Here is a 27131-nt window from a genome sequence, read left to right as displayed (position 1 = left end):
CACCGCAAAACCGTCTCTCCACACATACACTATCCCCACCACTTCTCCCATGATCCCAAGTCAATACCAGACCCACTGGGCACATGACAGAGCCCACAGTTACAAGGATAGTCACTGAGTCTGTATCATCCAGGGCACTATTAGAGTGGGTGATACTCAGCATCTGAGCCCCAAGTCCGGGAAGGGGAAAGAACACAGCATTTAAAGAAAGCAGCTGAAACCATAAACAAGACCAAAAGACAACCCTTAGAATGGGAGAAAATATTTGCAAATGAAGCAACTGACAAAGGATTAATCTCCAAGATTTACAAGCAGCTCATGCAGCTCAATAACAAAAAAACGAACAACCCAATCCAAAAATGGGCAGAAGACCTAAATAGACATTTCTCCAAAGAAGATATACAGATGGCCTACAGACACATGAAAGAATGCTCAACATCATTAATCATTAGAGAAATGCAAATCAAAACTACAATGAGATATCATCTCACACCGGTCAGAATGGCCATCATCAAAAAATCTAGAAACAATAAATGCTGGAGAGGGTGTGGAGGAAAGGGAACACTCTTGCACTGTTGGTGGGAATGTAAATTGATACAGCCACTATGGAGAACAGTATGGAGGTTCCTTAAAAAACTACAAATAGAACTACCATACGACCCAGCAATCCCACTACTGGGCATATACCCTGAGAAAACCATAGGTCAAAAAGTGTCATGGGGCTTCCCTGGTGGCGCAGTGGTTGAGAGTCTGCCTGCTAATGCAGGGGACACGGGTTCGAGCCCTGGTCTGGGAAGATCCCACATGCCACGGAGCAGCTGGGCCCGTGAGCCACAACTGCTGAGCCTGCGCGTCTGGAGCCTGTGCCCCGCGACGGGAGGGGCCGCGATAGTGAGAGGTCCGCGCACCGCAATGAAGAGCGGTCCCCGCACCGCGATGAGGAGTGGCCCCCACTTGCCTCAACTAGAGAAAGCCCTCGCACGAACCGAAGACCCAACACAGCCAAAAATAAAATAAAATAAATAAATAAAGTAGCTATAAAAAAAAGAAAAGTGCTTTAAAAAAAAAAAAAAAAAAAAAAAAAAAAAAAAAAAAAAGTGTCATGTACCACAATGTTCATTGCAGCTCTATTTACAATAGCCAGGACCTGGAAGCAACCTAAATGTCCATCGACAGACGAATGGATAAAGAAGATGTGGCACATATATACAATGGAATATTACTCAGCCATAAAAAGAAATGAAATGGAGGTATTTGTAATGAGGTGGATGGAGTTAGAGTCTGTCATACAGAGTGAAGTAAGTCAGAAAGAGAAAAACAAATACAGTATGCTAACACATATATACGGAATCTAAGGAAAAAAAAAAAAAAAAAGGCCATGAAGAACCTAGTGGCAAGACGGGAATAAAGACACAGACCTACTAGAGAATGGACTTGAGGATATGGGGAGGGGGTGGGGTGAGATGTGACAGGGTAAGAGAGTGTCATGGACATATATACACTACCAAATGTAAAATAGATAGCTAGTGGGAAGCAGCCGCATAGCACAGGGAGATCAGCTCGGTGCTTTGTGACCACCTAGAGGGGTGGGATGGGGAGGGTGGGAGGGAGGGAGATGCAAGAGGGAAGAGAAATGGGAACATATTGTATATGTATAACTGATTCACTTTGTTATAAAGCAGAAGCTAACACACTATTGTAAGGCAATTATACTTCAATAAAGATGTTAATCAAAAAAAAAAAAAAAAAAAAAAGAAAGCAGCTGAAACGCTAGTGACACCATGTCCGTGTTACGTTGCCTTGGGAGAGTTTCTACTTTCCCCCAAATCACCTCACACAAGCCCACATCCTATAAAAAGTCTTCGTCAACACCCTCATTCTGAGATGCTCCTTGGTCCCCACGATGTGCTATATCCTCACTGCCACAAGCCATTCCACCCAGTTTTGTTCAGTAACAGGAATATTCCTGGGGGTCTTGGCTGACGGGCATCGACAGAATTTTAACTCCCTACTGCTGTCTAAATTCACGTATTCCTGGCTAAATTTACTCAACTGTAAAATGAGAATAATGAAAATAACACCTTCTTTATAGGATTGTTATTAAGGGGGTTGTTATGAGGATTATATATTATATGCTACGAGGATTGAATAATTTATATATTATATATATATATAGATCTCCCAGCATATAATGTCAGTTGCAATAATTATCATTAAAATTGTAATTTTAATCTTAATTATTATTTTGGGAAGTTCTACAAGGACAGAGAGCTCATCTATCTTATTCACTGTGAAATATTCAGTTCTTGCACAGAGCTGGCCCGGAAATAACCTGAAAGTCCAACAACAAAGAGATGGGTGAATTTGTCGCGTATGCCCATACCATGGACCACATTACGTCCACCGAACAGAACAAGGTAGATCTATGTGTACTGACTTGTGCAGTGTGCACAATGCACCATTAATGGCAATCATCACACAGATACTGAGCTCCATCACTGAATTCTGCAGGTGTTATTCTGTTTAGTGTTATCCATGAAGGAGTGATTTCTGCCTCCCGGTAGGAGTCCAAAATTGGGTAGTGCTGGATCCCAGGCTGGGGAGAAGAGGCTGAGTCAGGAAAGAAGCTGCAAGAGACAAGCCCAGCTCCGTAACATTTCAGGGAAGGCTGGGGACACCCGCGCGGTGTCCAGAACCTCTGCTGGTGCTGCACCTACTCACAAGTGTTAGCAGTTCCCTGGGAGACAGATTGTGGGCACCAACCTGAGCTAGGGCTCCAGGGTGCATTTTTGTTGTGACTTATCTAGATAATATTTCCACTTCATTTTGATGCATGATGCATTCAAAAGACTACAGATATGAGCTTAACATTTTTTTAAGAATTATCTTACCATGTGGATGGTCCTCCCTCTGAGATGTAGCTTCATTCTCTCTCAGGTCTTCAGGTTAATATACAGTTATCTCCCTGGGTTGAAGAGGTACCACTGAACTATGACGTATACCCAGAAAAGGATATTGACAGGGAAGCTCTTGAACAAATACATTTATACAAGATTCTCTAACACTACAATAGTCCTACCTCAGTGTAAAATAACTACAAAATAATTTAAAAGAAACAGAACCCCAGTATCCTAACACATATTTTTTTCTGTATATTCCTTTCTAGTCTTTGTACATATGCTTACATATTTGTAAATAGTTGTATGTGTATATATACAACTTTGTGTGATAATTTTATTAAAATATTTGTGTGAAAAAATAAAAAGAATTTTCTTACCATGTGGACAGTCCTCCCTCTGAGATGTAGCTTCATTCACACAATCCTAGAAAGAAAATAAAGGAGAATATGATGCACACAGATCTAAAATCTCAGCTTTTCACAAACTAAAGGAATGGAGACACAAGTATATAATTCAGAGTAATTCGATGATTAGGATGTGGTCAAATGAAGGTCATGGTCATGGTCATGGTCATGCTTGCTGCTGGCATGTGTAGTCCTGTCCATGATGAAGCTGACCTTGAGGCCCCGCTGCTGCTGCAACAGGTTTCCCAGAAGTAAGAAGGTGGGTTTTGTTCTCACTCAGAGAAGCCCCACAAATGCCATCATAACCCAGGCATTGTTCCTGAAGCACTTTCTAACTTTACTTCTCCGCAGTCCCCAGTAGTAATAGTAATTCTTCCCAGAGTCTCCCAGAGTTCCTGCTATTCCTGGAGAAAATCCAGAAGCTTAAGAAAAGCTTCTGGACTCCCTGGAAGAAGAAACTAGTCAAGTGATGGCTGTGTGGTGCATCTGAGGGACAGGGGAAGGGAGAAAATTGGAAATCAAGCCCCCCATGTATCTCCAATGTCTTCTTCCCTTACTGCACCCCCAGTATAGAGATGAAGCTTCTTCTAACGTGAGATCCAGTAAAATTTGGAACCTTCCGCATCCAGATGGGCAAACGGAGACAATGAAGGATGAAGAGCCAAACACATAATTAACATCCCCTTCACCTGCCTGGGGAAGCCTCACTCCCAACATTTAAATTGTCATGAAATCAGAAGTTTTAAAATCAACTAAAATATCACTCTGGCTATTGTGCGTGAAATGGATGGGGGTGGGGAGGGTAAGGCACAAGAAGGAATGAGGGGAAAATTATTATGCGAATATGTGTAAAATAGTATAGGCAAGAAAAGAGGCTGGCCTGGACCAGACGGTGGTAGTGGAGACAGAGAGAAGCAGGCGGATTCCAGGTGCCTTAATCACACAAGACGATGATCTCCTGGAAATCAGTTGCAAGCTGGCCGTGGTATCAAAGCTGACATCTGGGCTTAGGTTTGAAGAGCATGATAAGCCGGACAGCCATGGACAGAGCTGAGAGGAAAACTGAAGTCTCAGAGATTCAAGAGGGGAAAACAAAAGTCTGGACATGTCAACTCTGAGATTCTTTAAGAGAGCGATGTCAAATAGCAATTGGATGGACAGAGGAGTCAGAACTCAAGAGGAAAGACCTGGACTGGAGTTACTAATTTGGAAACTATTAGCAACAGATGAAGCTCAAAGCTGTAAAAACGTGGAATCACCTGAGGACACAAGTATAGAGAAGGGAGGAAGGGCGAGGTCCAAGTCCTGAAGATGCCAGCTGTCAGGTCATTAGAGGAGGACTCAGCAGTCTCCGGAGGAGCAAGCGAGGACGAAAAAGCAAGAAGAGGATAGTTTTACTGAAGCCAAGGGAAGAGAGGGTCTAATGAGTCATTTATGTGTCCAATGCTATGAGGGGTAAAGTCAGATAAGCTCTTAAATATATCCAATAATGTGCCAATAAAGTATAATACTCAAAGTAGCCTCATCTTTCCAGTTTACGGATAAATATCCCTTTAAACAAAGCCTATGCAACATTTCACTTATTTGTGCCTTTATCCCGCTAGCTCTAACAACAGAGACCCTTGGAGACCTTCACAAGAATCCTCACCTGGAATCTACTGTCTTCATTTCTGAAGCTCACCCAGTATGGTCCTTGGTTCTCATCCACCAAACACTTGACCTTGCAGAGGAGGTCCTTCACCTGGGCGTCCCGCTCATCCTCGCTTGCCTTGTTGTTGAAAGCACAGTATCGGCCGCCATAGTTTTGAACCAAGTCCCTAACAGACTCGTCACTTTCAATGTAATCTTCCAGCAAGCCATCCATCAAATCATCCTTCCAAGTAAAGACTATAATGATGTGCTTCCTGGCTTTAGCTCCAAACACCTTCTGGATGCCCTTGACTGTTTCTCTGTCCTCCACCTTATAATGGCCGATGGGAATTACCAGAAGCAAGGCGTCGAGGCTGGGAGCCGAGAGCTCCAGGCACCGCTCAATGTAGCCTTCCTTGTCATTGGCACAAGTTATTGAGGAGAAAAGGTCAGGGGTGTCGATGACCACAACCTCCCTCCCCTGCGTGGCCCCACTCTCTCTCTGGCACGTTTTAGTCACCATCTGCTCACTGAACCTGGACTTGAACACAGCTTTGCCCAGAATGGTGTTTCCTGTGGCACTTTTCCCTGCGCCATGTTTCCCTAAAAGAAGAAGCCTCAGTTCCGACATGGCGCAGCCCGGCTCTGACTCTCTCTCCTGACACAGGTTTCCGCTGGTTCTGTTGGGACGAAAAGCAACACAACAATGTTCAACTCACAGAGTGGATAGAGGAACAACAAGAAAGTACTTTCTGTTTCTTTTTTTTTTTTCAATAGATGGAAGTTTATTTATCGTATACGTCAGTCATGTCTGACAACTGAGAAAATGCTACTTACACAAAACACCGCAGATTAAAAATACATGGTATTTGTATTTTTATACAATAATAGGGCCCCAGGATACAAACAAGGAAAATAAAGGATACAAACTTGAAAAATAAAGAAACACAGCTGAAGAAATTGAAGGAGAAAAGCCCCTTTTCTGCGTAGCTCTTTGAAAGTTCACTCCTCTTTCAAGAAGAGTGTCACTGGAGTGTGAGGAAAGAATCAGAAAAGGTAGCAAAGGAAGCACGTACACCTGCCCTCAAGAAGCTTCACCTCAGAGGAAACGTACGGCTGAGGCAGGGAGAATCTCATCAGGGCCAAGGATGGAGGCCTGGGCTCCTCCCTACAAGCGTCTGGATCTCTGCACAGTGCAACAGGCAAAAGCCCAGCTCAGCTCAAAGCACGCACCTCCAAGGTTATGCCAAGCCGAGAAGTCCAGTCACTGTCGGGACGAGCCTCTTCTGACCCTGACACACCCCCATATAAAGAAAGCCTCACCCTAACTCCCCATATCCTGACTCTCCTTACTGTCATCATAGCACTGTTTCTATCTGGTATTATTTATTGTGTCTACTTTTTTCATTTTCTCTTTGCTGTCCTTAGTATGAAACTCTCTAAGAGCAGAGACCATGCCCGTCTTGTTCTGTGTCCCTAAGTCCTAATATTGTGTCTGGCATATAGTAAGTGCTCAATAAATGGTGTGAAATGAGTGATGGTGAGAGTGGGGGATGTGAGGAAAGGAAGAAAAATTGTTTTTAGACGTGGAGAGGGAGACTGAAGTGACGTCACTTTGAATAATAAAAGAGAAGTGACTTTATGTTGTTTCCCAACCAAGGGAAGAAATAGTATATTTTTGTACATTAATTTTTTTTTAAGACACTAGTGAGTAAATAAGGTAAAGGAAGCAGAGATCTCCAGCAGGTCAGAAAAAGGAATTTATTTCCCAAGTACACACTGTTGTTTTATATGGTTCCCCATCATGGTGTGACGAAATGGATGAGCGTTTATTGTACTCCTTCCAGCTAATGACATCATATTGAATCAGAACTCTCTTTCTCTTTCTCTTCCCCCCTCCCCCCCCATACATACAATTGCCCACCTGTACCATTTTCTCCCAAGGGTACAGAAAATACTTTTGAGGACAAAAGAGAACCAAAGCTCTCCCCTCCCTCACTCTCTCCTTGATAACCCACATTTCCCTCATCATCTCCGAGACCACTCTGGAGACCCCAGCAGAGCAAAAGAGAGAAAAAGAAAGAAAGACTGCTTTCCTTTTGCACAGCAAAGGAAATTCTAAACAAGACGAAAAGACAACCCTCAGAATGGGAGAAAATATTTGCAAACGAATCAACGGACAAAGGATTAATCTCCAAAATATATAAACAGTTCATGCAGCTCAATATTAAAAAAACAAACAACCCAATCCAAAAATGGGCAGAAGACCTAAATAGACATTTCTCCAAAGAAGATATACAGATGGCCAAGAAGCACATGAAAAGCTGCTCAACATCACTAATTATTAGAGAAATGCAAATCAAAACTACAATGAGGTATCACCTCACACTGGTCAGAATGGGCATCATCAGAAAATCTACGAACAATAAATGCTGGCGAGGGTGTGGAGAAAAGGAAACCCTCTTGCACTGTTGGTGGGAATGTAAGTTGATATAGCCACTGTGGAGAACAGTATGGAAGTTCCTTAAAAAACTAAAAATAGAATTACCATATGACATAGCAATCCCACTACTGAGCATATACCCAGAGAAAACCATAATTCAAAAAGACACATGCACCCCAATGTTCATTGAAGCACTATTTACAATAGCCAGGTCATGGAAGCAACCTAAATGCCCATCGACGGACGAATGGATAAAGAAGATGTGGTACATATCTACAATGGAATATTACTCAGCCATAAAAAGGAATGAAATTGGGTCATTTGTAGAGACGTGGATGGACCTAGAGACTGTCATACAGAGTGAACTAAGTCAGAAAGAGAAAAACAAATATCAAATATTAACGCATATATGTGGAATCTACAAAAATGGTACAGATGAACCAGTTTGCAAGGCAGAAATAGAGACACAGATGTACAGAACAAACGTATGGACACAAAGGGGGGAAGGGTGGTGGTGGTGGGATGAATTGGGAGATTGGGATTGACATATACACACTAATACATATAAAATAGGTAACTAATAAGAACCTGCTGTATAAAAAAATAAATAAAATAAAATTCAAGAATTTTTTAAAACCTTAAAAAAAAAACAAAACAGAAAGAAAGAAAGCTTTCTCCAGAACTCTTGCTGAGATTCTAAAGCAGCCTCCACCTTCTTCTCAGGATATAGCCCAAGGGGGACGTGGCTTCAGGCATCCAAGCAAAGCTTCCAATGATGTAGGGATTTGTCCCACATCAGGGGCAGTTCAGGTGCACAGAAAAAAGGTGGTCAGAGAAGCTTCCGGAGCCCGGCCTGGAGAGAACTCAGTCCCAGCCCAGCAGGAGGAAGGAAAAGAGTTCATGGGTGAAAGCCCAGGAGGCTTAAATTTAGATAAAATCAGAAAGAGTGTTTTGGGCAAACACTGACCACTTTCAATGCTCAGTTCATGGAATCCTAATCGTGCAAGGGTTGGGAAATATCGGGAGAGTGAATGTGGAAAATCAGTGTCCAAACGGCCAGCTTCCCTGCCCGCGTCTTCTCAAGGAGTCAGGCAGCTCCCGCTGACTTCCCCGGGGTGAGGGTGGGAGTTTGCTTTGTGTCACAGTCGTGAAGTCAGGGGACGCCGGAGGAGCGGACCTACCCCCCTTTCTCTTCCAGGCCTTCATCTCAGCCCTGGGTGGGGCGAGCAGCCCCCTCCCAGACCCGCCTCTTCCTAGGAAGGCTGCCCACAGGCACGAGTCCCCGGGGAGGGGGGGGTGACCTCTGTGCCCCCCCCCAGGCTGGGGAGACCTGCGCTGGAGCAGGAGGAACATCCCAGAGCCCCTGAAATCAAGCCCTCCAGGTGGCTGTCGCCCCGCCCTGCGTCGGCCGCCTTTCCCGTCCTCACGTCCACGTGTCCAGCACAGAGACCACCACCACGCACGCACGTACCTCGGGCCTGTCCCCTGACCTGTCACGGTCTCAGAACCTCCAGGTTCCGCCTGCATCGCTCGGCTGGGTGAAGCGGCTACTCTATCCCCTGAGGATGGAGCACCGCGCGGGGAGAGGAAAGCAGGGGCTGGACCAGCTTCGCAGGATCGGGATCTTCCTGACATAGTGTTTCTGGGGAGGAAGAGGTTTTTAGAAATAGGTTTCCAATGCAGTCGGAGGGGAAGTTCAGAAGTGATGCCAGACCACAGGGTGAGAATGTCTGGGGCACGGCGGTCCGAGTCAGGAAGGGACCGCGCCCACCTACCCGGCGCGGCCAAAGGCTGGTGGGAGGGGGAGGGCGGAGGCTCCGCTGGGGCTGAGGGGACCCGGGCTGGGACCCGGGCTGAGCCCCAGCCGAACCTCGGAAGGGTCCCTCGAGAAGGATCGCTGTGCCGACAGAGAACAATCTGGGGCCTTTCAAGGCTTTGGGCGAGCGGCGGGGGTGGGGTGGGGTGGGGGGGTGGTTAGGGCCCGGAGCAGGTGTTTCCGCTCCCAGCAGGTCGCCGCCTTCACCGCTCAGCCCCGCCCTTTCCCGAGACTGGGGTGAAAAGCGAAAGACATAGTTTACCGTCTCTCACCAGCTCCTCGCCCTGCGTCTGCCCTGCAGCAGCCCTTCAGCGCCTCTCCTGCCTTCCAGCGGGCTCTCCCCGAACGCCACCCCCCCACCCCGCCGGACAAACTCGGGGCCTCGGGCCAACGCTGCTTCCCAGGAGAAAGTGTTCTTTCCCGGAGCTAGCCAAACATTTGAAATGCTAGAACTTTGATGCTTTCAAAGAGTTCATAAAACGAAACCCTATTGCGAGCCATAAGCGTTCAAAGCTTCCTTCTAGAGAAGGAAGTGAAACACAGAGAAAGACCTTATTTTATTTTATTGTGCTAAAAAAAAAAAAAAAAAAAAAAACCACCACACATGTAACATTGAATTGACCATCTTAGCCATCTTTAAATGTACAGCTCAGCAGCTTCAGGTGCATTCTCGACATTGTGCCAAGAGTTCCAGAACTATTCCATCCCCCAGCCTGAAGCTCTGGACCCATTAGATGCTAATCCTCCTCCCCCCTCCCCAGCCTCTGGTAACCACGGTCTACTTTCTGTGTCTATGATTTAGATACTTCCTGTGACTGGAATCAGACAGTGTTTGTCCTATGTGACTGGCTTTTTTCACTTAGCTCAATGTCCTCCGTGTGAGAGGACTTTCAGTCACGGTGCAGAGGCCCTTGAGCTCACACTGTCACGCCAGGCTGGGTCTATGAAATGTCTGAGGTGGGGCTGAGCCTTCCAGAGACCCCATGGAAGGAGGAGCAGTGGGGGCTGAACTGGGCTTTGAGGGGCTGCCGTGTCTCCTGGGGTCCCCCTCCCCTCTGGTCTTCAAGTTCAGTCTGCTGGCACCGCTACCAAGGGCTGGGGTGACACGGCTACACCTTGGAGGGGAAACCGAAAGAGGGTCTCCCATCCCCCCACCCCCTTAGTAAGGAGGACCAGGTCCAGGAAGAATCCCCACCCTCCATGGGGCACTAGGTCAATTCACATAAAATCAACACATCAAAACCATCAGACAGAAGCCTGCCACATGGCCAGTCAATCATCCCAGCTGTGTCACTCCCAGAAGTGGAGGTCAGGTCAAGGCAGGGTCACAGGCCTGGTGGGATACCATTTCCCCAAAACAGACAACACAGTAAACTGAGATCAAGAAAAGCTCCCTCCTTCTTAGATGAAATATGAAGCTTTGGGGAGCACTCTGAATAAAACCAAAGCCTCAAATAACTCCTCGATGAGTTAGCAGTTGATTATTTGCTGAGTCGACGATTTTGCAAAATGATCCTCAGCACATCAGCTTTTGGAGAATGGACTTCTGTGGGGAAGGCGGCTGATTCTGGCTGGGCCCCAATCTAGGGAAGTATGGGGCTTTCCTGCTCCCTAGTGGCTGTGTGGGTAATGACAAGGGCAGCAAAACCACTCCCCAGGTGGCTCCTGCAAGGACTCTGCAGGTAAGACACCCCTCTTTCCCCTCCCCCTCCCAGACTCTCAAAGGGGGCGGGAGGGAGAGGGACTGGACTTCCAGAAAGTACACATGTAACATGTGTACTTCCTCCTGGAAGGCACAAGTTATGCGAGCAAGGAGGAAGCTACCAGGACCCAGCACTGTCTCAGACACAGAGGTTCAAAGACTCTCCAGACGCATCCCTGGCTCAAGGAGCTCAATCAAATGACGGGAAAAGAGACTAAATCTATGGCTATGAAAAGTGTACATGTGCTGCCATAGAAGCGTGTTCAGGAGGCCATGGGAGCAAAGAGGAAGCCTGTCAACCCCGCAAGATGGAGAAACAACCCAGTGGGAAGCAAACTTATCAACAAACCCATAAACCAGCCCTTTACTGTGCCAGGGACTTTAATGGAGGAGATTAGCGGGCACAGTAGAGGCAGAAGCTACACAGGGGAGCTTAAGCCTACCCGCAGTCTTGAAGGGCAGGTAGAAATTTCCCTGGGAAGGACACTCAGGCAGAGGGAGAGTGGCAAATGCCACAGGCAGTCAGAGTGATGAGAGCAGCTTGGGCATGTGGAGGAAATGGGGTCAGGGTGCAGGACCAGTGAGAGGCTACTGCAATAGTCCAAGCTAGAAACAAGGACATGAACGAAAATAGTGACAGTGAAAGTGGATGTAGAAAAAGGAACAGATTTATGATAGATTTAGGAGCTAGAAACAGCACAAGAATAAAAAAGACTCATTCAGGGTTGCTCTTACAAGTGTTCCAAGTTGTCACATCAAAGGGAGTGCTACTCACAACATAGACATTTCTTATTTTGAAAAAAAAAAATTTATAAGTTGTTTTATTTCCAAGATAGGACATGTGTGCTTACTACAATTTTGGCAGATGGCAGTAAAAGTGTCTTGTAACTAAATTTGTATATTTTGACAGTTTTCAGATGGAATTAAAAGTCTTATTCAAACAGACTCCTTGTTTGTTACAATATTTATTATTAAGAAATAATATGCAGCCCTGAACCAAGATTGTGAAGTAGAAGGACGTGCTGTCGCTCCCTCTTGCGAGAACACCGAATCACAACTAGCTGCTGGACAATCATCGACAGGAGGACACTGAAACTCACTAAAAAAGATACCCCACATCCGAAGACAAAGGAGAAGCCACAATGAGACAGTAGGAGGGGCACAATCACAGTAAAATCAAATCCCATAACTGCTGGGTGGGTGACTCACAGACTGGAGAACACTTATACAACAGAAGTCCACCCACTGGAGTGAAGGTTCTGAGCCCCACGTCAGGCTTCCCAACCTAGGGGTCCAGCAACGGGAGGAGGAATTCCTAGAGAATCAGACTTTGAAGCCTAGTGGGATTTGATTGCAGGACTTCAACAGGACTGGGGGAAACAGAGACTCCACTCTTGGAGGGCACACACAAAGTAGTGTGCCCATCGGGACCCAGGGGAAGGAGCAGTGACCCCAGGGGAGACTGAACCAGACCTACCTGCTAGTGTTGGAGGGTCTCCTGCAGAGGTGGGGGGTGGCTGTGGCTCACCATGGGGACAAGGACACTGGCAGCAGAAGTTCCGGGAAGTAGTCCTTGGCGTGAGCCCTCCCACAGTCCGCCATTAGCCCCACCAAAGAGCCTAGGTAGGCTCCAGTGTTGGGTTGCCTCGGGCCAAACAACCAACAGGGAGGGAACCCAACCCCACCCATCAGCAGTCAAGCAGATTAAAGTTTTACTGAGCTCTGCCCACCAGAGCAACAGTCAGCTCTACCCACCACAGGTCCCTCCCATCAGGAAACTTGCACAAGCCTCTTAGATAGCTGCATCCACCAGAGGGCAGACAGCAGAAGCAAGAAGAACTACAACCCTGCAGCCTGTGGAACAAAAACCACATTCACAGAAAGATAGACAAGATGAAAAGGCAGAGGGCTATGTACCAGATGAAGGAACAAGATAAAACCCCAGAAAAACAACTAAATGAAGTGGCGATAGGCAACCTTCCAGAAAAAGAATTCAGAATAATGACAGTGAAAATGATCCAGGACCTCGGAAAAAGAATGGTGGCAAAGATCGAGAAGATGCAAGAAATGTTTCACAAAGACCTAGAAGAATTAAAGAACAAACAAACAGGGATGAACAGTACAATAAATGAAATGAAAGCTACACTAGAAGGAATCAATAGCAGAATAACTGAGGCAGAAGAACGGATAAGTGACCTGGAAGACAGAATGGTGGAATTCACTGCTGCAGAACAGAATAAAGAGAAAAGAATGAAAAGAAATGAAGACAGCCTAAGACACCTCTGGGACAACATTAAACACAACAACATTCACATTATAGGGGTCCCAGAAGGAGAAGAGAGAGAGAAAGGACCCGAGAAAATATTTGAAGAGATTATAGTCGAAAATTTCCCTAACATGGGAAAGGAAATAGCCACTCAAGTCCAGGAAGCACAGCGAGTCCCATACAGGATACACCCAAGGAGAAACACGCCAAGACACATAGTAATCAAATTGGCAAAAATTAAAGACAAAGAAAAATTATTGAAAGCAGTGAGGGAAAAACGACAAACAACATACAAGGGAACTCCCATAAGGTTAACAGCTGATTTCTCAGCAGAAACTCTACAAGCCAGAACGGATTGGCATGATACACTTAAAGTGATGAAAGGAAGAACCTACAACCAAGATTACTCTACCCGGCAAGGATCTCATTCAGATTCGATGGAGGAATCAAAAGCTTTACAGACAAGCAAAAGCTAAAAGAATTCAGCACCACCAAACCAGCTCTATGACAAATGCTAAAGGAACTTCTCTAAGTGGGAAACACAAGAGAAGAAAAGGACCTACAAAAACAAACCCAAAACAATTAAGAAAATGGTCATAGAAACATACATATCGATAATTACCTTAAACATGAATGGATTAAACGCTCCAACCAAAAGACACAGGCTTGCCAAATGGATACAAAAACAAGACCCATCTATATGCTGTCTACAAGAGATCCACTTCAGACCTAGGGACACATACAGACTGAAAGTGAGGGGATGGAAAAAGATATTCCATGCAAATGGAAATCAAAAGAAAGCTGGAGTAGCAACACTCATATCAGATAAAATAGACTTTAAAGTAAAGAATGTTACAAGAGACAAGGAAGGACACTACATAATGATCAAGGGATCAATCCAAGAAGAAGATATAACAATTATAAATATATATGCACCCAACATAGGAGCACCTCAATACATAGGGCAACTGCTAACAGCTATAAAAGAGGAAGTCGACAGTAACACAATAATAGTGGGGGACTTTAACACCATACTTACACCAATGGACAGATCATCCAAAATGAAAATAAATAAGGAAACAGAAGCTTTAAATGACACAATAGACCAGATAGATTTAATTGATATTTATAAGACATTCCATCCAAAAACAGCAGATTACACTTTCTTCTCAAGTGTGCACGGAACATTCTCCAGGATAGATCACATCTTGGGTCACAAATCAAGCCTCAGTAAATTTAAGAAAATTGAAATCATATCAAGCATCTTTTCTGACCACAACGCTATGAGATTAGAAATGAATTACACGGGAAAAAACGTAAAAAACACAAACACATGGAGGCTAAACAATATGCTACTAAATAACCAAGAGATCACTGAAGAAATCAAAGAGGAAATCAAGAAATACCTAGAGACAAATGACAATGAAAACACGATGATCCAAAACCTGTGGGATGCAGCAAAAGCAGTTCTAAGAGGGAAGTTTATAGCTATACAAGCCTACCTCAAGAAACAAGAAAAATCTCAAATAAACAATCTAACCTTACACCTAAAGGAACTACAGAAAGAAGAACAAACAAAACCCAAAGTTAGCAGAAGGAAAGAAATTATAAATATCAGAGCAGAAATGAATTAAATAGCAACAAAGAAAACAATAGCAAAGATCAATAAAACTAAAAGCCGGTTCTTTGAGAAGATAAACAAAATTGATAAACCATTAGCCAGACTCATCAAGAAAAAGAGGGAGAGGACTCAAATCAATAAAATTAGAAATGAAAAAGGAGAAGTTACAATAGACACCGCAGAAATACAAAGCATCCTAAGAGACTACTACAAGCAACTCTATGCCAATAAAATGGACAACCTGGAAGAAATGGACAAATTCTTAGAAAGGTATAACTTTCCAAGACTTAACGAGGAAGAAACAGAAAATATGAAAATATGAACAGACCAATCACAAGTAATGAAATTGAAACTGTGATTAAAAATCTTCCAACAAACAAAAGTCCAGGACCAGATGGCTTCACAGGTGAATTCTATCAAACATTTAGAGAAGAGCTAACACCCATCCTTCTCAAACTCTTCCAAAAAATTGCAGAGGAAGGAACACTCCCAAACTCATTCTATGAGGCCACCATCACCCTGATACCAAAACCAGACAAAGATACTACAAAAAAAGAAAATTACAGACCAATATCACTGATGAATATGGATGCAAAAATCCTCAACAAAATACTAGCAAACAGAATCCAACAACACATTAAAAGGATCATACACCATGATCAAGTGGGATTTATCCCAGGGATGCAAGGATTCTTCAATATACACAAATGAATCAATGTGATACACCATATTAACAAAATGAAGAATAAAAACCATATGATCATCTCAATAGATGCAGAAGAAGCTTTTGACAAAATTCAACACCCATTTATGATAAAAAACTCTCCAGAAAGTGGGCATAGAGGGAACTTACCTCAACATAATAAAGGCCATATATGACAAACCCACAGCAAACATCATTCTCAATGGTGAAAAACTGAAAGCATTTCCTCTAAGATCAGGAACAAGACTAGGATGTCCATTCTCACCACTATTACTCAACATAGTTTTGGAAGTCCTAGCCACGGCAATCAGAGAAGAAAAAGAAATAAAAGGAATACAAATTGGAAAAGAAGAAGTAAAACTGTCACTGTTTGCAGATGACATGATACTATACATAGAGAATCCTAAAGATGCCACCAGAAAACTATTAAAGCTAATCAATGAATTTGGTAAAGTTGCAGGATACAAAATTAATGCACAGAAATCTCTTGCATTCCTATACACTAATGATGAAAAATCTGAAAGAGAAATTAAGGAAACACTCCCATTTACCATTGCAACAAAAAGAATAAAATACCTAGGAATAAACCTACCTAGGGAGACAAAAGACCTGTATGCAGAAAACTATAAGACACTGATGAAAGAAATTAAAGATGATACCAACAGATGGAGAGATATACCATGTTCCTGGATTGGAAGAATCAATATTGTGAAAATGACTATACTACCCAAAGCAATCTAAAGATTCAATGCAATCCCTATCAAATTACCAATGGCATTTTTTACAGAACTAGAACAAAAAATCTTAAAATTTGTATGGAGACACAAAAGACCCTGAATAGCCAAAGCAGTCTTGTGGGGAGAAAACGGAGCTGGAGGAATCAGACTCCCTGACTTCAGACTATACTACAAAGCTACACTAATCAAGACAATATGGTACTAGCATAAAAACAGAAACATAGATCAATGGAACAAGATAGAAAGCCCAGAGATAAACCCACGCACCTATGGTCAGCTAATCTATGACAAAGGAGGCAAGGATGTACAATGGAGAAAAGACAGTCTCTTCAATAAGTGGTGCTGGGAAAACTGGACAGCTACATATAAAAGAATGAAATTAGAACACTCCCTAACACCATACACAAAAATAAACTCGAAATGGATTAGAGACCTAAATGTAAGACCGGACACTATAAAACTCTTAGAGGAAAACATAGGCAGAACACTCTTTGACATAAATCACAGCAAGATCTTTTTTGATCCACCTCCTAGAGTAATGGAAATAAAAACAAAAATAAACAAAAAAATAAACCTGCTGGACCTAATGAAACTTCAAAGCTTTTGCACAGCAAAGGAAACCATAAATAAGACGAAAAGACAGCCCTCAGAATGGGAGAAAATATTTGCAAACGAATCAACGGACAAAGGATTAATCTCCAAAATATATAAACAGCTCATACAGCTCAATATTAAAAAAACAAACAACCCAATCCAAAAATGGGCAGAAGACCGAAACAGACATTTCTCCAAAGAAGACATACAGATGGCCAAGAGGCACATGAAAAGCCGCTCAGCATCACTAATTATTAGAGAAATGCAAATCAAAACTGCAATGAGGTACCACCTCACACCAGTTAGAATGGGCATCATCAGAAAATCTACAAACAACAAATGCTGGAGAGGGTGTGGAGAAAAGGGAACCCTCTTGCACCGTCGGTGGGAATGTAAGTTGATACAGCCACTATGGAGAACAGTATGGAGGTTCCCTAAAAAACTAAAAATAAAATTACCATATGATCCAGCAATCCCACTACTGGGCACATACCCAGAGAAAACCATAATTCAAAAAGACACATGCACCCCAGTGTTCATTGAAGCACTATTTTCAATAGCCAGGTCATGGAAGCAACCTAAATGCCCATCGACAGACGAATGGATAAAGAAGATGTGGTACATATATACAATGGAATATTACTCAGCCATAAAAAGGAACGAAATTGGGTCATTTGTTGAGACGTGGATGGATCTAGAGACTGTCATACAGAGTGAAGTAAGTCAGAAAGAGAAAAACAAATATCGTATATTAACGCATATATGTGGAACCTAGAAAAGTGGTACAGATGAACCGGTTTGCAGGGCAGAAATTGAGACACAGATGTAGAGAACAAACGTATGGACACTAGGGGGGAAAGCGGTGGGGGGTGGTGGTGGGGGTGGGATGAATTGGGCGACTGGAATTGACATGTATACACTGATGTGTATGAAATTGATGACTAATAAGAACCTGCTGTATAAAAAAAGAAAGAAAGAAAAGAAATAATATGCCTATTTATACATTTATTTATTTATTTATTTTTGGCTGCCTTGGGTCATTGTTGCTGCACGCGGGCTTTCTCTAGTTGCAGAGAGCAGGGGCTACTCTTCATTGTGGTGCGCGGGCTTGTTGCGGAGCATGGCCTCTAGGTGGGCGGGCTTCAGTAGTTGTGGCTCACGGGCTCTAGAGCGCAGGCTCAGTAGTTGTGGTGCACGGGCTTAGTTGCTCCACGGCATGTGGGATCTTCCCGGACCAGGGCTCGAACCCGTGTCCCCTGCATTGGCAGGCAGATTCTTAACCACTGTGCCACCAGGGAAACCCAATATGTCTCTTTATAAACACTTAACTTGAAGAAGAGATATCATTTTCTCATTCACATAAAGGTTAGTGGTCGCCCCAGGTTGACCAGCTGTGGGATGTCAGGGGTCACAGCACTTTCTAGTGGCCTTTGTACAGCTGGGGCTATGAGAGACCGGGGTTTTCCGGGAAGACAAGGGCCTCAGCTTGGGGACACTGAGTCTGAGGCACTAGAGGCAGGGCAGGCAGAGAAAGCCAAAAGGTCATGACTGATTCCTGTTTTCCATGTTATTCACGCCAACCCTCCCACTGAAAACAACTAAAACAAAACAGGATAAAGATGGGTATGTATGTATAACTGAGTCACTTTGCTGTACAGCAGAAATTAACACAACATTGTAAATCAACTCTACCTGAATAAAATAAATTAAAACAACAACAATAGCAACAGCTGCAGCAGAAAAAGGCGACCAGGCGGGGAAGACTGTTCAAGGCTCTGATAACAGGGCAGCGAGGCCAGAACTAAGACTGAACCCACAGCTGAAACACCAGGAAGGATGTTCCGGGCTGGGGCGAGCTGCTGGAAAAGTACTGGAGCCCATCAGAGTCAGGGTTGACCCCCCCCCCCCCGCCCACCACCCCGCCCACCACCCCGCCCAGGGGAGAAGGGAGGTGGGGCGCTACCTCCCTTGGTGGTTACATTTCAAAGGGATGGACCGCTCCCACATCCTTGAGAAAGATAGATCTGGGTTGTAAAACTGGCAGGAGGCTTTTAAAAAGAGTTACATCTCAAAGGGGCAGAGAAAGAGTTTGCAATTACAAGTTTTCTAAAGTAAATGCTCCAAGGAAAGGGAGGTCAAGAGTCAGGAAGAGGGCAGTCTGGGGCTGTCAGGCGGAGGAGAACATGAACGTGCTGGGAGAAACGTGGCGCCGATTCATCACCACCACGCCTGCGCCTGCGCTGCTGAGGGCGCCGAGGGGAGACACACAAACCTACCGGCGGAAGTGACTTTACACTAGGATCACCATCCTCAACGGGCTCTGACGGGGCTTCTCCCTCTGTGTCGTAGTGCATTCACCTCCCCCGCCCCCCAGCCCCATAACTCTCCTACCTGCCCCTCTTCCATCTTTAAAAAAGAATATGCTCCCACCCCGCTTCCCCCTCCAGCTGCCATCTAATTTCTCTCCCCTTTCCGGCACATGGTGCTGATGTAGGTGTCTAGACGCAGCGTCGCCTTGGGAGGAGGCGTCTCTCGGGGCTGTCGTCCCCTCGCTGGGAGGGAGGCCGGATGGTGAATGCCAAGGGCTGCTGCTACATCCGCAGGTGCTATCACCACATCTAGCAGGACTTTTCTACCACCTTGGTATTCTCAGAAGGACATCTGTCGCTGCCATCCGGGCTGCTGGCTGGCGGGGAGGCCAGAGCAGGATTTTTAATGAGCAAGAGGAAGGTGACATGGGCGCACCAGGAACAAGTGGGGCCGAAACACAAGTGAGAAGCCAGGGACTTCCCTGGTGGTGCAGTGGTTAAGAATCCGCCTGCCCATGCAGGGGACACGGGTTCGAGCCCTGGTCCGGGAAGATCCCACATGCCGCGGAGCAACTGAGCCCGTGCGCCACAACTACTGAGCCCACGTGCCACAACTACTGAAGCCCGCCTAGAGCCCGTGCTCCACAAGAGAAGCCACTGCAATGAGAAGCCTGCGCACCGCAATGACTGCTCACTGCCCCTGCGCAGCAACAAAGACCCAAGGCAGCCAAAAATTAATTAATTAATTAAAAAAAAAAAAAAGAAACAGGTGAAAAGCCAGGAGCCAGAAGGGACCTCAGAGGCCGATTGCTTCTTGCATCTTAAACCCAGGTGCTCCTGCTTCATTGGCTGAGGGCCAGTGCCCGGCTCAGACAGACCACAGCCCAGCCATGGCCCACCTTCCAGAGCATTTTATTTATTTTTTTAATATTTATTTATTTGGCTGCGTCGGGTCTTAGTTGTGGCACGCAGGATCTTCTTTGCGGCACGTGGGATCTTTCATTGCAGCACATGGGCTTCTCTCTAGTTGCAGCATGCAGGCTGGAGAGCTCATTTTATTCTTCCAGCCTCGAGTGAAAGTTCTGGAGGTTTATTGGGGCCCTTTTAGAAGTCCTGGAAATCTCAACCCACTGACAATTCCATTTCCATACCCCTACCCAGGTTCAGAACCCTAGGGCCAGCCATGCCCCTCCAGGCCCGAGGGTCCCACTGACTTTCCCCATCATGCACCTCCTCCACCTGCTGGGTGGGAAGCAGGTGGCCAGGAGGGGGTGGTGCCTGTGCTCAGCTGGGACAAGGATTGAGGGGTGCAGCCTGGAAACGGACATCGAAGGAAGTGCTTTGGAAAGAGGGGGACGCATCATACTGAGTGAAGTGAGCCAGAGAGAGAAAGACAACTATCATATGATAGTGCTTACATGTGGAATCTAAAAAGATGCAAATGAACTTATTTACAAAATAGAAATAGACCCACAGACATAGTAAACCAACTTACGGTTACCAAAGGGGAAGGGGGGAGGGATATTTTAGGAGGATGGGATTAACATATACACACTACTATATATTAAATAGATAACCAATGAGGACCTACTGTCTAGCACAGGGAACTATACTTAATATTTTGTAATAACCTATAAGGGAAAAGAATCTGAAAAAGAATAGATATATGTGTGTGTGTGTGTGTGTGTATATATATATATATATATATATATATATATATATATATATGAATCACTGTGCTATACACCTGAAACTAACATGGCATTGTAAATCAACTGTATTTCAATTTTTTTTAAGTTAGCAATAAACAACAAAAAAAGAAAGAAAGAGCGGGACGCTCCCCAACAGGCACTCGCGCCTTACTTCGGGCAACCTTTGGGGTGCAGAGAACCAGACAATTCCTGTTAGGAGCCAGTTTCCCCAAGATCACAGCTAGAAGTGGCAGAGCTGGAATTCTAACCCCGTTTTAACACCAAGACCCATGCTCTTCCTACCACAGCCATTTCTGTCTAGTGGCCACTGAAAAGTCAGCGAAAGCCTCTTCAATCCAAATACCTGCCCCTCTACCAGTCCCATGGCATCACCCCCCACCCCACCTTGCCCAGAAAGAAGACCCAGAGCGTGGAGCCCAGAACCTGTCTCTACTGGAAGTTGACATTAACGCTGCATTTCTTGATGTGATCCCTAGTCATTTCTAGTGTTCCTCAGAAGTTTTCTAAATTAGGGCAAATACGGAAATTACTTCCAAAAATTCACTCACAGTGTTCTGTTACAGCTGGGCAGCAACCTCTGAAGTACCGGCAGGGGGCTCAGGGTCCCCCACCTGCCCTCTTAGTATTCCAGAGGCACCGCGCTGCCCTCCTGGATCATAGTCTCTCTAAAGAACTGGGATTCTCTCAAAAATTATTTATGTCATTTTTCCTTTTAAAAACATTTCGTTCAAAAACAACAACGAAGACCCTCAAAGCATTCCAACGTAGAATTGCCATTCTAGAGGTCAAAAGTCGGTTCATACTCAACTATCTGACGGACAGCAAAGAGGTCTTTGCTGCAATTTTATTTCCTCAGTAGCATTTGGAAAACTTTTCAGATTTTCCAGTTAATGTATCCGTAAGTCAATCCGACCACAAAATGATTTGGCTCAATTATCTAATTAGATCATCTTTCCCCATCTTGAAAGGACTAGTATATTGACATCACCCCCTATGTAAATTAAGCAGGGCATCCTCTCAGCCCCTCCCCTTTCTCAGCCATCCTGATCTCTTGGACAAAAGGAAAGGGCTCAAACCCAGCACTCCCAGTCAGCCCCAAACACCTCCTCTGCCCCAAAACATCCACAGCACTTCAGTTTTTTCAGGAGTCTTAAGAAGGGAACTTTCAAAAGGCCAGAAGGATTAGGCACAAACATACCTCAACTTGTTATTACGGAAGTTTTCCAACACACGACAATGGTAGACAGAAGGCTGTAATGAGCCCCGGTCCCCTCTCGCCCAGCTTCAAATCATCAACACACAGTCAACACTGTTTCATCTCTAACTGCACCTTCTCACGCCCATGCCCCAGACGACTCTGAAGCAAATCCCAGAGAGCATTTCATTCCCTATGTATCTCTGAAAGCTAAAGATCCTTTTATTACGTAAGCCCAATAACCTAATTGTAACTGAGAAAAAATTAACAATTCTGTATTATCGAGTATCCAGTAAGTGTTCAAATTTCCTCAATAACATCTACATTTTATCAATATTTTTCATTGAAGTATAGTTGATTTACAATGTTGTGTTAATTTCTACTGTACAGCAACGTGATTCGGTTATACATATACACATTCTTTTTGTATATACTCTTTTCCGTTATGATTTATCACAGGATATTAAATTTAGTTCCCTGTGATCTACAGTAGGACCTTGTTGTTTATCCATTCTATATATAAAAGCTTACATCTGCTAACCCCGACCTCCCACTCCATCCCTCCCCCAAGCCCCTGCCCCTTATCAACCACCAGTCTGTTCTCTAGGTCTGTGATTCTGTTTCTGTTTCATAGATAGGTTCATTTGTATCATATTTTAGATTCCGCATGTAAGTGTAACATCTACATTTTAAAGATTTGCTGGGGCTTCCCTGGTGGCGCAGTGGTTGAGAGTCTGCCTGCCAATGCAGGGGACACGGGTTCGAGCCCTGGTCTGGGAGGGTCCCGCGTGCCGCGGAGCAGCTGGGCCCGTGAGCCACGATTGCTGAGCCTGCGCGTCTGGAGCCTGTGCTCCGCAACAAGAGAGGCCGCGATGGTGGGAGGCCCGCGCACCGCGGTGAGGAGTGGCCCCCGCTTGCCACAACGAGAGAGAGCCCTCACACAGAGGCGAAGACCCAACACAGCCAAAAATAAATAACTAAATAAATTTAAAGATTTGCTTACAGATGAAAACAGCCCACAACTTTTCAGCTGGTCGTTGTTTTTCCCGCTCTTATTACGTGCTTCCTTCTCTCGCATCCTGTGGTCGACTCAGCCAGCCGATGGAGTTAGCGTATCAACCCCTTTGGGGTCTACTCCCTTTTTAAAAGTCCCTCTAAATACTTTCATGAGCAAACTTTCATTGCCGGCTTTTTGGCTCATTCTGTTTGGAAAGTTACTCTATGTTTTCTTCTTCTCCCTTCTGGAAACTCAGAAAAGAAACATGTGTCGAATTTCATTACCTCCAAGTTTCTCTTCTCCCCTGTGTTAGCCATCAACCTTCACTTCATCTCTAAGGGGACAGTTAACTTTACAACTCTGCTTTTATTTTTTTTTTTTTACTCACTTCCATAGGGCACTCTGAAAAGCCTCATGGTTCTATTTATTCATTCAGCAAGTATTTACTGACCGCCTACATGGTCCCTGACTTGTGCATTATAATAAAAACGTGGCCAGGCTGGCCTTAGAGAACACAAGTCCAATTCACTCAACATCAGTTCTCCAAATGTGCGCTAGAGGGCGCCACTCTCCCATTGGCCTCTGTTAGAAAAGTCTGCCGTGACTAACTCACTATGCAGCCTATGTAAGCTCTCTATACCTCACCACATAGTCAACCAAATAAAGAATCTCACACAACTTTCCCCTTAAAAACGAAATAAATTCCATTTATTGGATGCACAGACAAAAAGAGAAATTACATAATTCCCCCAAATAGGTCCCTTTTTCCATTAGACATCATAGACAGAAAGCCTAGGGCTTATAGGTTTTGCAAAATTATAAAAATGTTGCAGACTATTTTTTCATTGCAAAATACCAAAAGAAAACTGAAAAGTTGAAATCAATTAATGTCTACAGAGAGCAACATATCAACTTTGCTGTTACATGTAGTCTCAAAAGTATTTCATTACATTTGAAACTATTAATAAGTTTAATTTGCTATATTATAAAATTTCCTGAATATGCCCCAGTAATGGCCAAAAAACCCGTGTCAGTTAACACAACAAATATTTATATAGCACCTGACGTGTGCCAGGCATTGTACTGTCCTTGGTGCTTACATCTGAAGGGGGAGATAATGAACAAGCAAACAAATAAATAAACAAGGTCATGTTTGTGATAAATGCAAGAGAGAAAATAGAGCTGGTTGATGTGAAAAAGAATATATGGGGAGTTATTGACCTACAGTGTTTAGAAAAGGCCTCCATGAGATGACAGCTATACTCATACCTCAGTGACAAGAGAGCCCTGGGAATATCTGGGAGCAGAATATTCCAGGAAGAGGGATCAAAGGCAAAGGCCTAGTGGGAGGGAGACGCAAAAGGGAGGAGATATGTGGATATATGTATATGTATAGCTGATTCACTTTGTTATAAAGCAGAAACTAACACACCATTGTAAAGCAATTATACTCCAATAAAGATATCAAGAAAAAAAAAAAAAGGGCAAAGGCCTACCCATGAAAGTGTGATAAAGAAGAGTAGGAAGACCACAACAAACAAGTGCTGGAGAGGGTGTGGAGAAAAGGGAACCCTCCAGCACTGCTGGTGGGGAGGTAAATTGGTGCAGCCACTATGGAAAACAGTATGGAGTATCCTCAAAAAATAAAAATAGGGTTACCATATGACCCAGTAATCCCAGTCCTGGGTATATATCTGAAGAAAATGAAAACATTAATTCAAAAAGATACATGCACCCCAATGTTCATAGCAGCACGATTTACAATGGCCAAGATATGGAAGCAACCTAAATGTCCATCAACAGATGAATGGATAAAGAAGAAGTGATGTATATATACAATGGAATACTACTCAGCCATATAAAAGACTCAAGTTTTGCCATTTGCAGCAACATGGATGGACCTGGAGAGTATTATGCTCAGTGAAATAAGTCAGACAGAGAAAGAAATATACTGTATGTTACCACTTATACATGGAATCTAAAAAATAAAACACGTGAATGATATAACCAAACAGAAACAGACTCACAGATATAGAGAAATAGTAGTTACCAGTGGGAAGAGGGAAGTGGGGAGAGGCAAGATAGGGGTAGGGGGACAAGAGGTACAAACTACAAGAGGTATAAAATAAATAAGCTACAAGGATACATTGTACAGCACAGGGAATATAGCCGATATTTTATTATAATAACTTAAAGTATAATTTATAAAAATTTGAATCCTTATGCTGTACATCTGAAACCAATATGATGTTGTAAATCAACTATACTTTAAAAAAAATTTTTTTTATTAAAAAAAACAAAGCAGCAGAGGAGGAAGGTATAGTGTAATGGGAAGGGGGGAGGATTGCACAGAACAGACAACAGAGGTAACCATAGAAAGAAGCTCTGTTTGGGCTTCCCTGGTGGCGCAGTGGTTAAGAATCCACCTGCCAATGCAGGGGCACAGGTTCAAGCCCTGGTCCGGGAAGATCCCACATGCCGCGGAGCAACTAGGCCCGTGAGCCACAACTACTGAGCCTGCGCGTCTGGCGCCTGTGCTCCGCAACAAGAGAGGCCGCGATAGTGAGAGACCCGCGCGCCGCGATGAAGAGTGGCCCCCGCTTGCCGCAACTAGAAAGAAAAGCCCTCGCACAGAAATGAAGACCCAACACAGCCAAAAATAAATAAATAAATAAATAAATAAAAAGAGCAAGGCACAGAAGGAAGGTTCTGGAGTGAGCCTTGGCCATGACCAAGCCCAGCCCCTCACCAGGAACAGGAGGAAAATTGCTCATCCAAGTCTCGGCAACGCGGTGGCAGGCCTGGCGTAACTCCACTCTCCAGAACCTTCTGCTGCAGAAGACTCCTGGGCTGTGACGTGTCAGCGGCCAGGCCCACCTGCGGCAGGAGACAGTGGCAGGACAATGACAGCAGCCCCTGCCCCTCCGTGGGGCTTTGCAGCGTGCACAGTGTATATATACACTCATCCGATTCTCACAACCCACGAGGCAGGAGGAGCAGATAAGAAGACCAGAGCCAGGAGAGAGATGCGACCAGCCAGGGCCTCTGGGGGGGGATGGGCCAGCCCTGGAGTGGCCCAGCACTCAGGTGCTGAGGGAACCACCTCGAAGGTTCTCAGCAGGTCTGCCTCGCTGTGCATTGAGCAAGCTGCCGGGGGGCTACCCCAAGGGGCCCCGGTATCCACTACTCACACCCAAGTAGTGGTCATTATCCACATGGGGGAGCCCGAGCTGACTCACTGCTGTGGCTTTTGAGCTACGTGACCTGGAACGTAACTCCTCAAGAAAAGATGGAGGCGGAACTGGAGGCCACCTCCCTGCTCCCAGCGGAGCCCCAAATGACCACACCTCACACGAGCTGAGGTTGAGAGAACACTGATTCCCCTTGGTCAGCCCCAGCAAGCGTCAGCAACCTATGGAGACGTCCAGCCTGGACACCCATTGACACACACTCCTGCGGAGTCGATGGGGGGAATCTCTCCTGTCCCACTGCCCCAAGGAGGGGAGAACCCAAGGCCTCCTGCGGCTGTTATTGCCCAGGAAAGCCAGCCCACAGCCACTAAGATACACTCACCAGTGGACTCACGTCCCTCTCCCCGTTCACACCTCCCATCACCTCCCACCCCACAGCCTCCAGCACTGGACCCACCAGCCAGTCGGCAACTACTTCCTGAGTGTTATGAGCCCAGCCCTGTGCTAGACCCTGCTGGGGTTCAAGACGGAATGACACAGCCCTTGCCTTCAAGGAGCTCCCAGTCTCAGCGGAGGTTTCACACACACACACACACACACACACACACACACGGGAAACAGGAGTACCGTAAGTCCCCTACACACGAATGGGTTCTGTTCCAAGAGCACGTTCGTAAGTCCAATTTGTTCGTAAGTCCAGCAAAGTTAGCTTAGGTACCCAACTAACACAATTGGAGGGCAGGCTGCAATTTCACTCACGCCTGACGCTGATGGAATGCACGTTCGCATCTTTGAAAGTTCGCAATTTGAAGGTTCACAGGTAGGGGACTTACTGCATAAGACTCCACACGAATTTCAGGTGTGTGATAGTGTGTTAACACAGGGACTGTTCAGAGGAGGGCGGAATGTGGG

The 27131-nt window shown here is 45.0% G+C and overlaps 2 protein-coding genes across 7 annotated transcripts in view; both read right to left on the bottom strand.

The window, feature by feature from the left end:
• Positions 1 to 2395, bottom strand: part of GIMAP8 (GTPase, IMAP family member 8) — a gene marked incomplete at its 5' end in the record, with an annotated part of 7057 nt that extends 4662 nt beyond the window's left edge. The window contains one exon of the mRNA XM_082400414.1: positions 2384 to 2395. Within this exon, the coding sequence (XP_082256540.1) occupies positions 2384 to 2395 (12 nt within the window). The remainder of the gene's footprint in view (positions 1 to 2383) is intronic.
• Positions 1 to 27131, bottom strand: part of LOC309632036 (GTPase IMAP family member 8-like) — a gene marked incomplete at its 3' end in the record, with an annotated part of 61248 nt that overhangs the window by 33469 nt on the left and 648 nt on the right. The window contains exons 2-5 of one of the 6 annotated variants that reach the window (XM_082399091.1): positions 8848 to 9018; positions 4953 to 5613; positions 3278 to 3323; positions 1758 to 2965 (exon numbers count right to left, since the gene is read on the bottom strand). In XM_082399091.1, the coding sequence (XP_082255217.1) occupies positions 2958 to 2965; positions 3278 to 3323; positions 4953 to 5613; positions 8848 to 9018 (886 nt within the window). Of the gene's footprint in view, positions 1 to 1757; positions 3324 to 4952; positions 5614 to 8847; positions 9019 to 9151; positions 9293 to 12371; positions 13647 to 27131 lie in introns of those variants that run through there. The other 5 variants (XM_082399089.1, XM_082399088.1, XM_082399090.1 and 2 more) reach the window with 5 other exon arrangements.

This window comes from Balaenoptera borealis (genome assembly GCF_965194805.1).
Source record: "Balaenoptera borealis genome assembly, chromosome: 7".
NCBI lineage: Eukaryota > Metazoa > Chordata > Mammalia > Artiodactyla > Balaenopteridae > Balaenoptera > Balaenoptera borealis.
The sequence above is the reverse complement of the archived record's forward strand: the minus strand, read 5'-3'. Positions and strand labels throughout refer to the sequence as shown.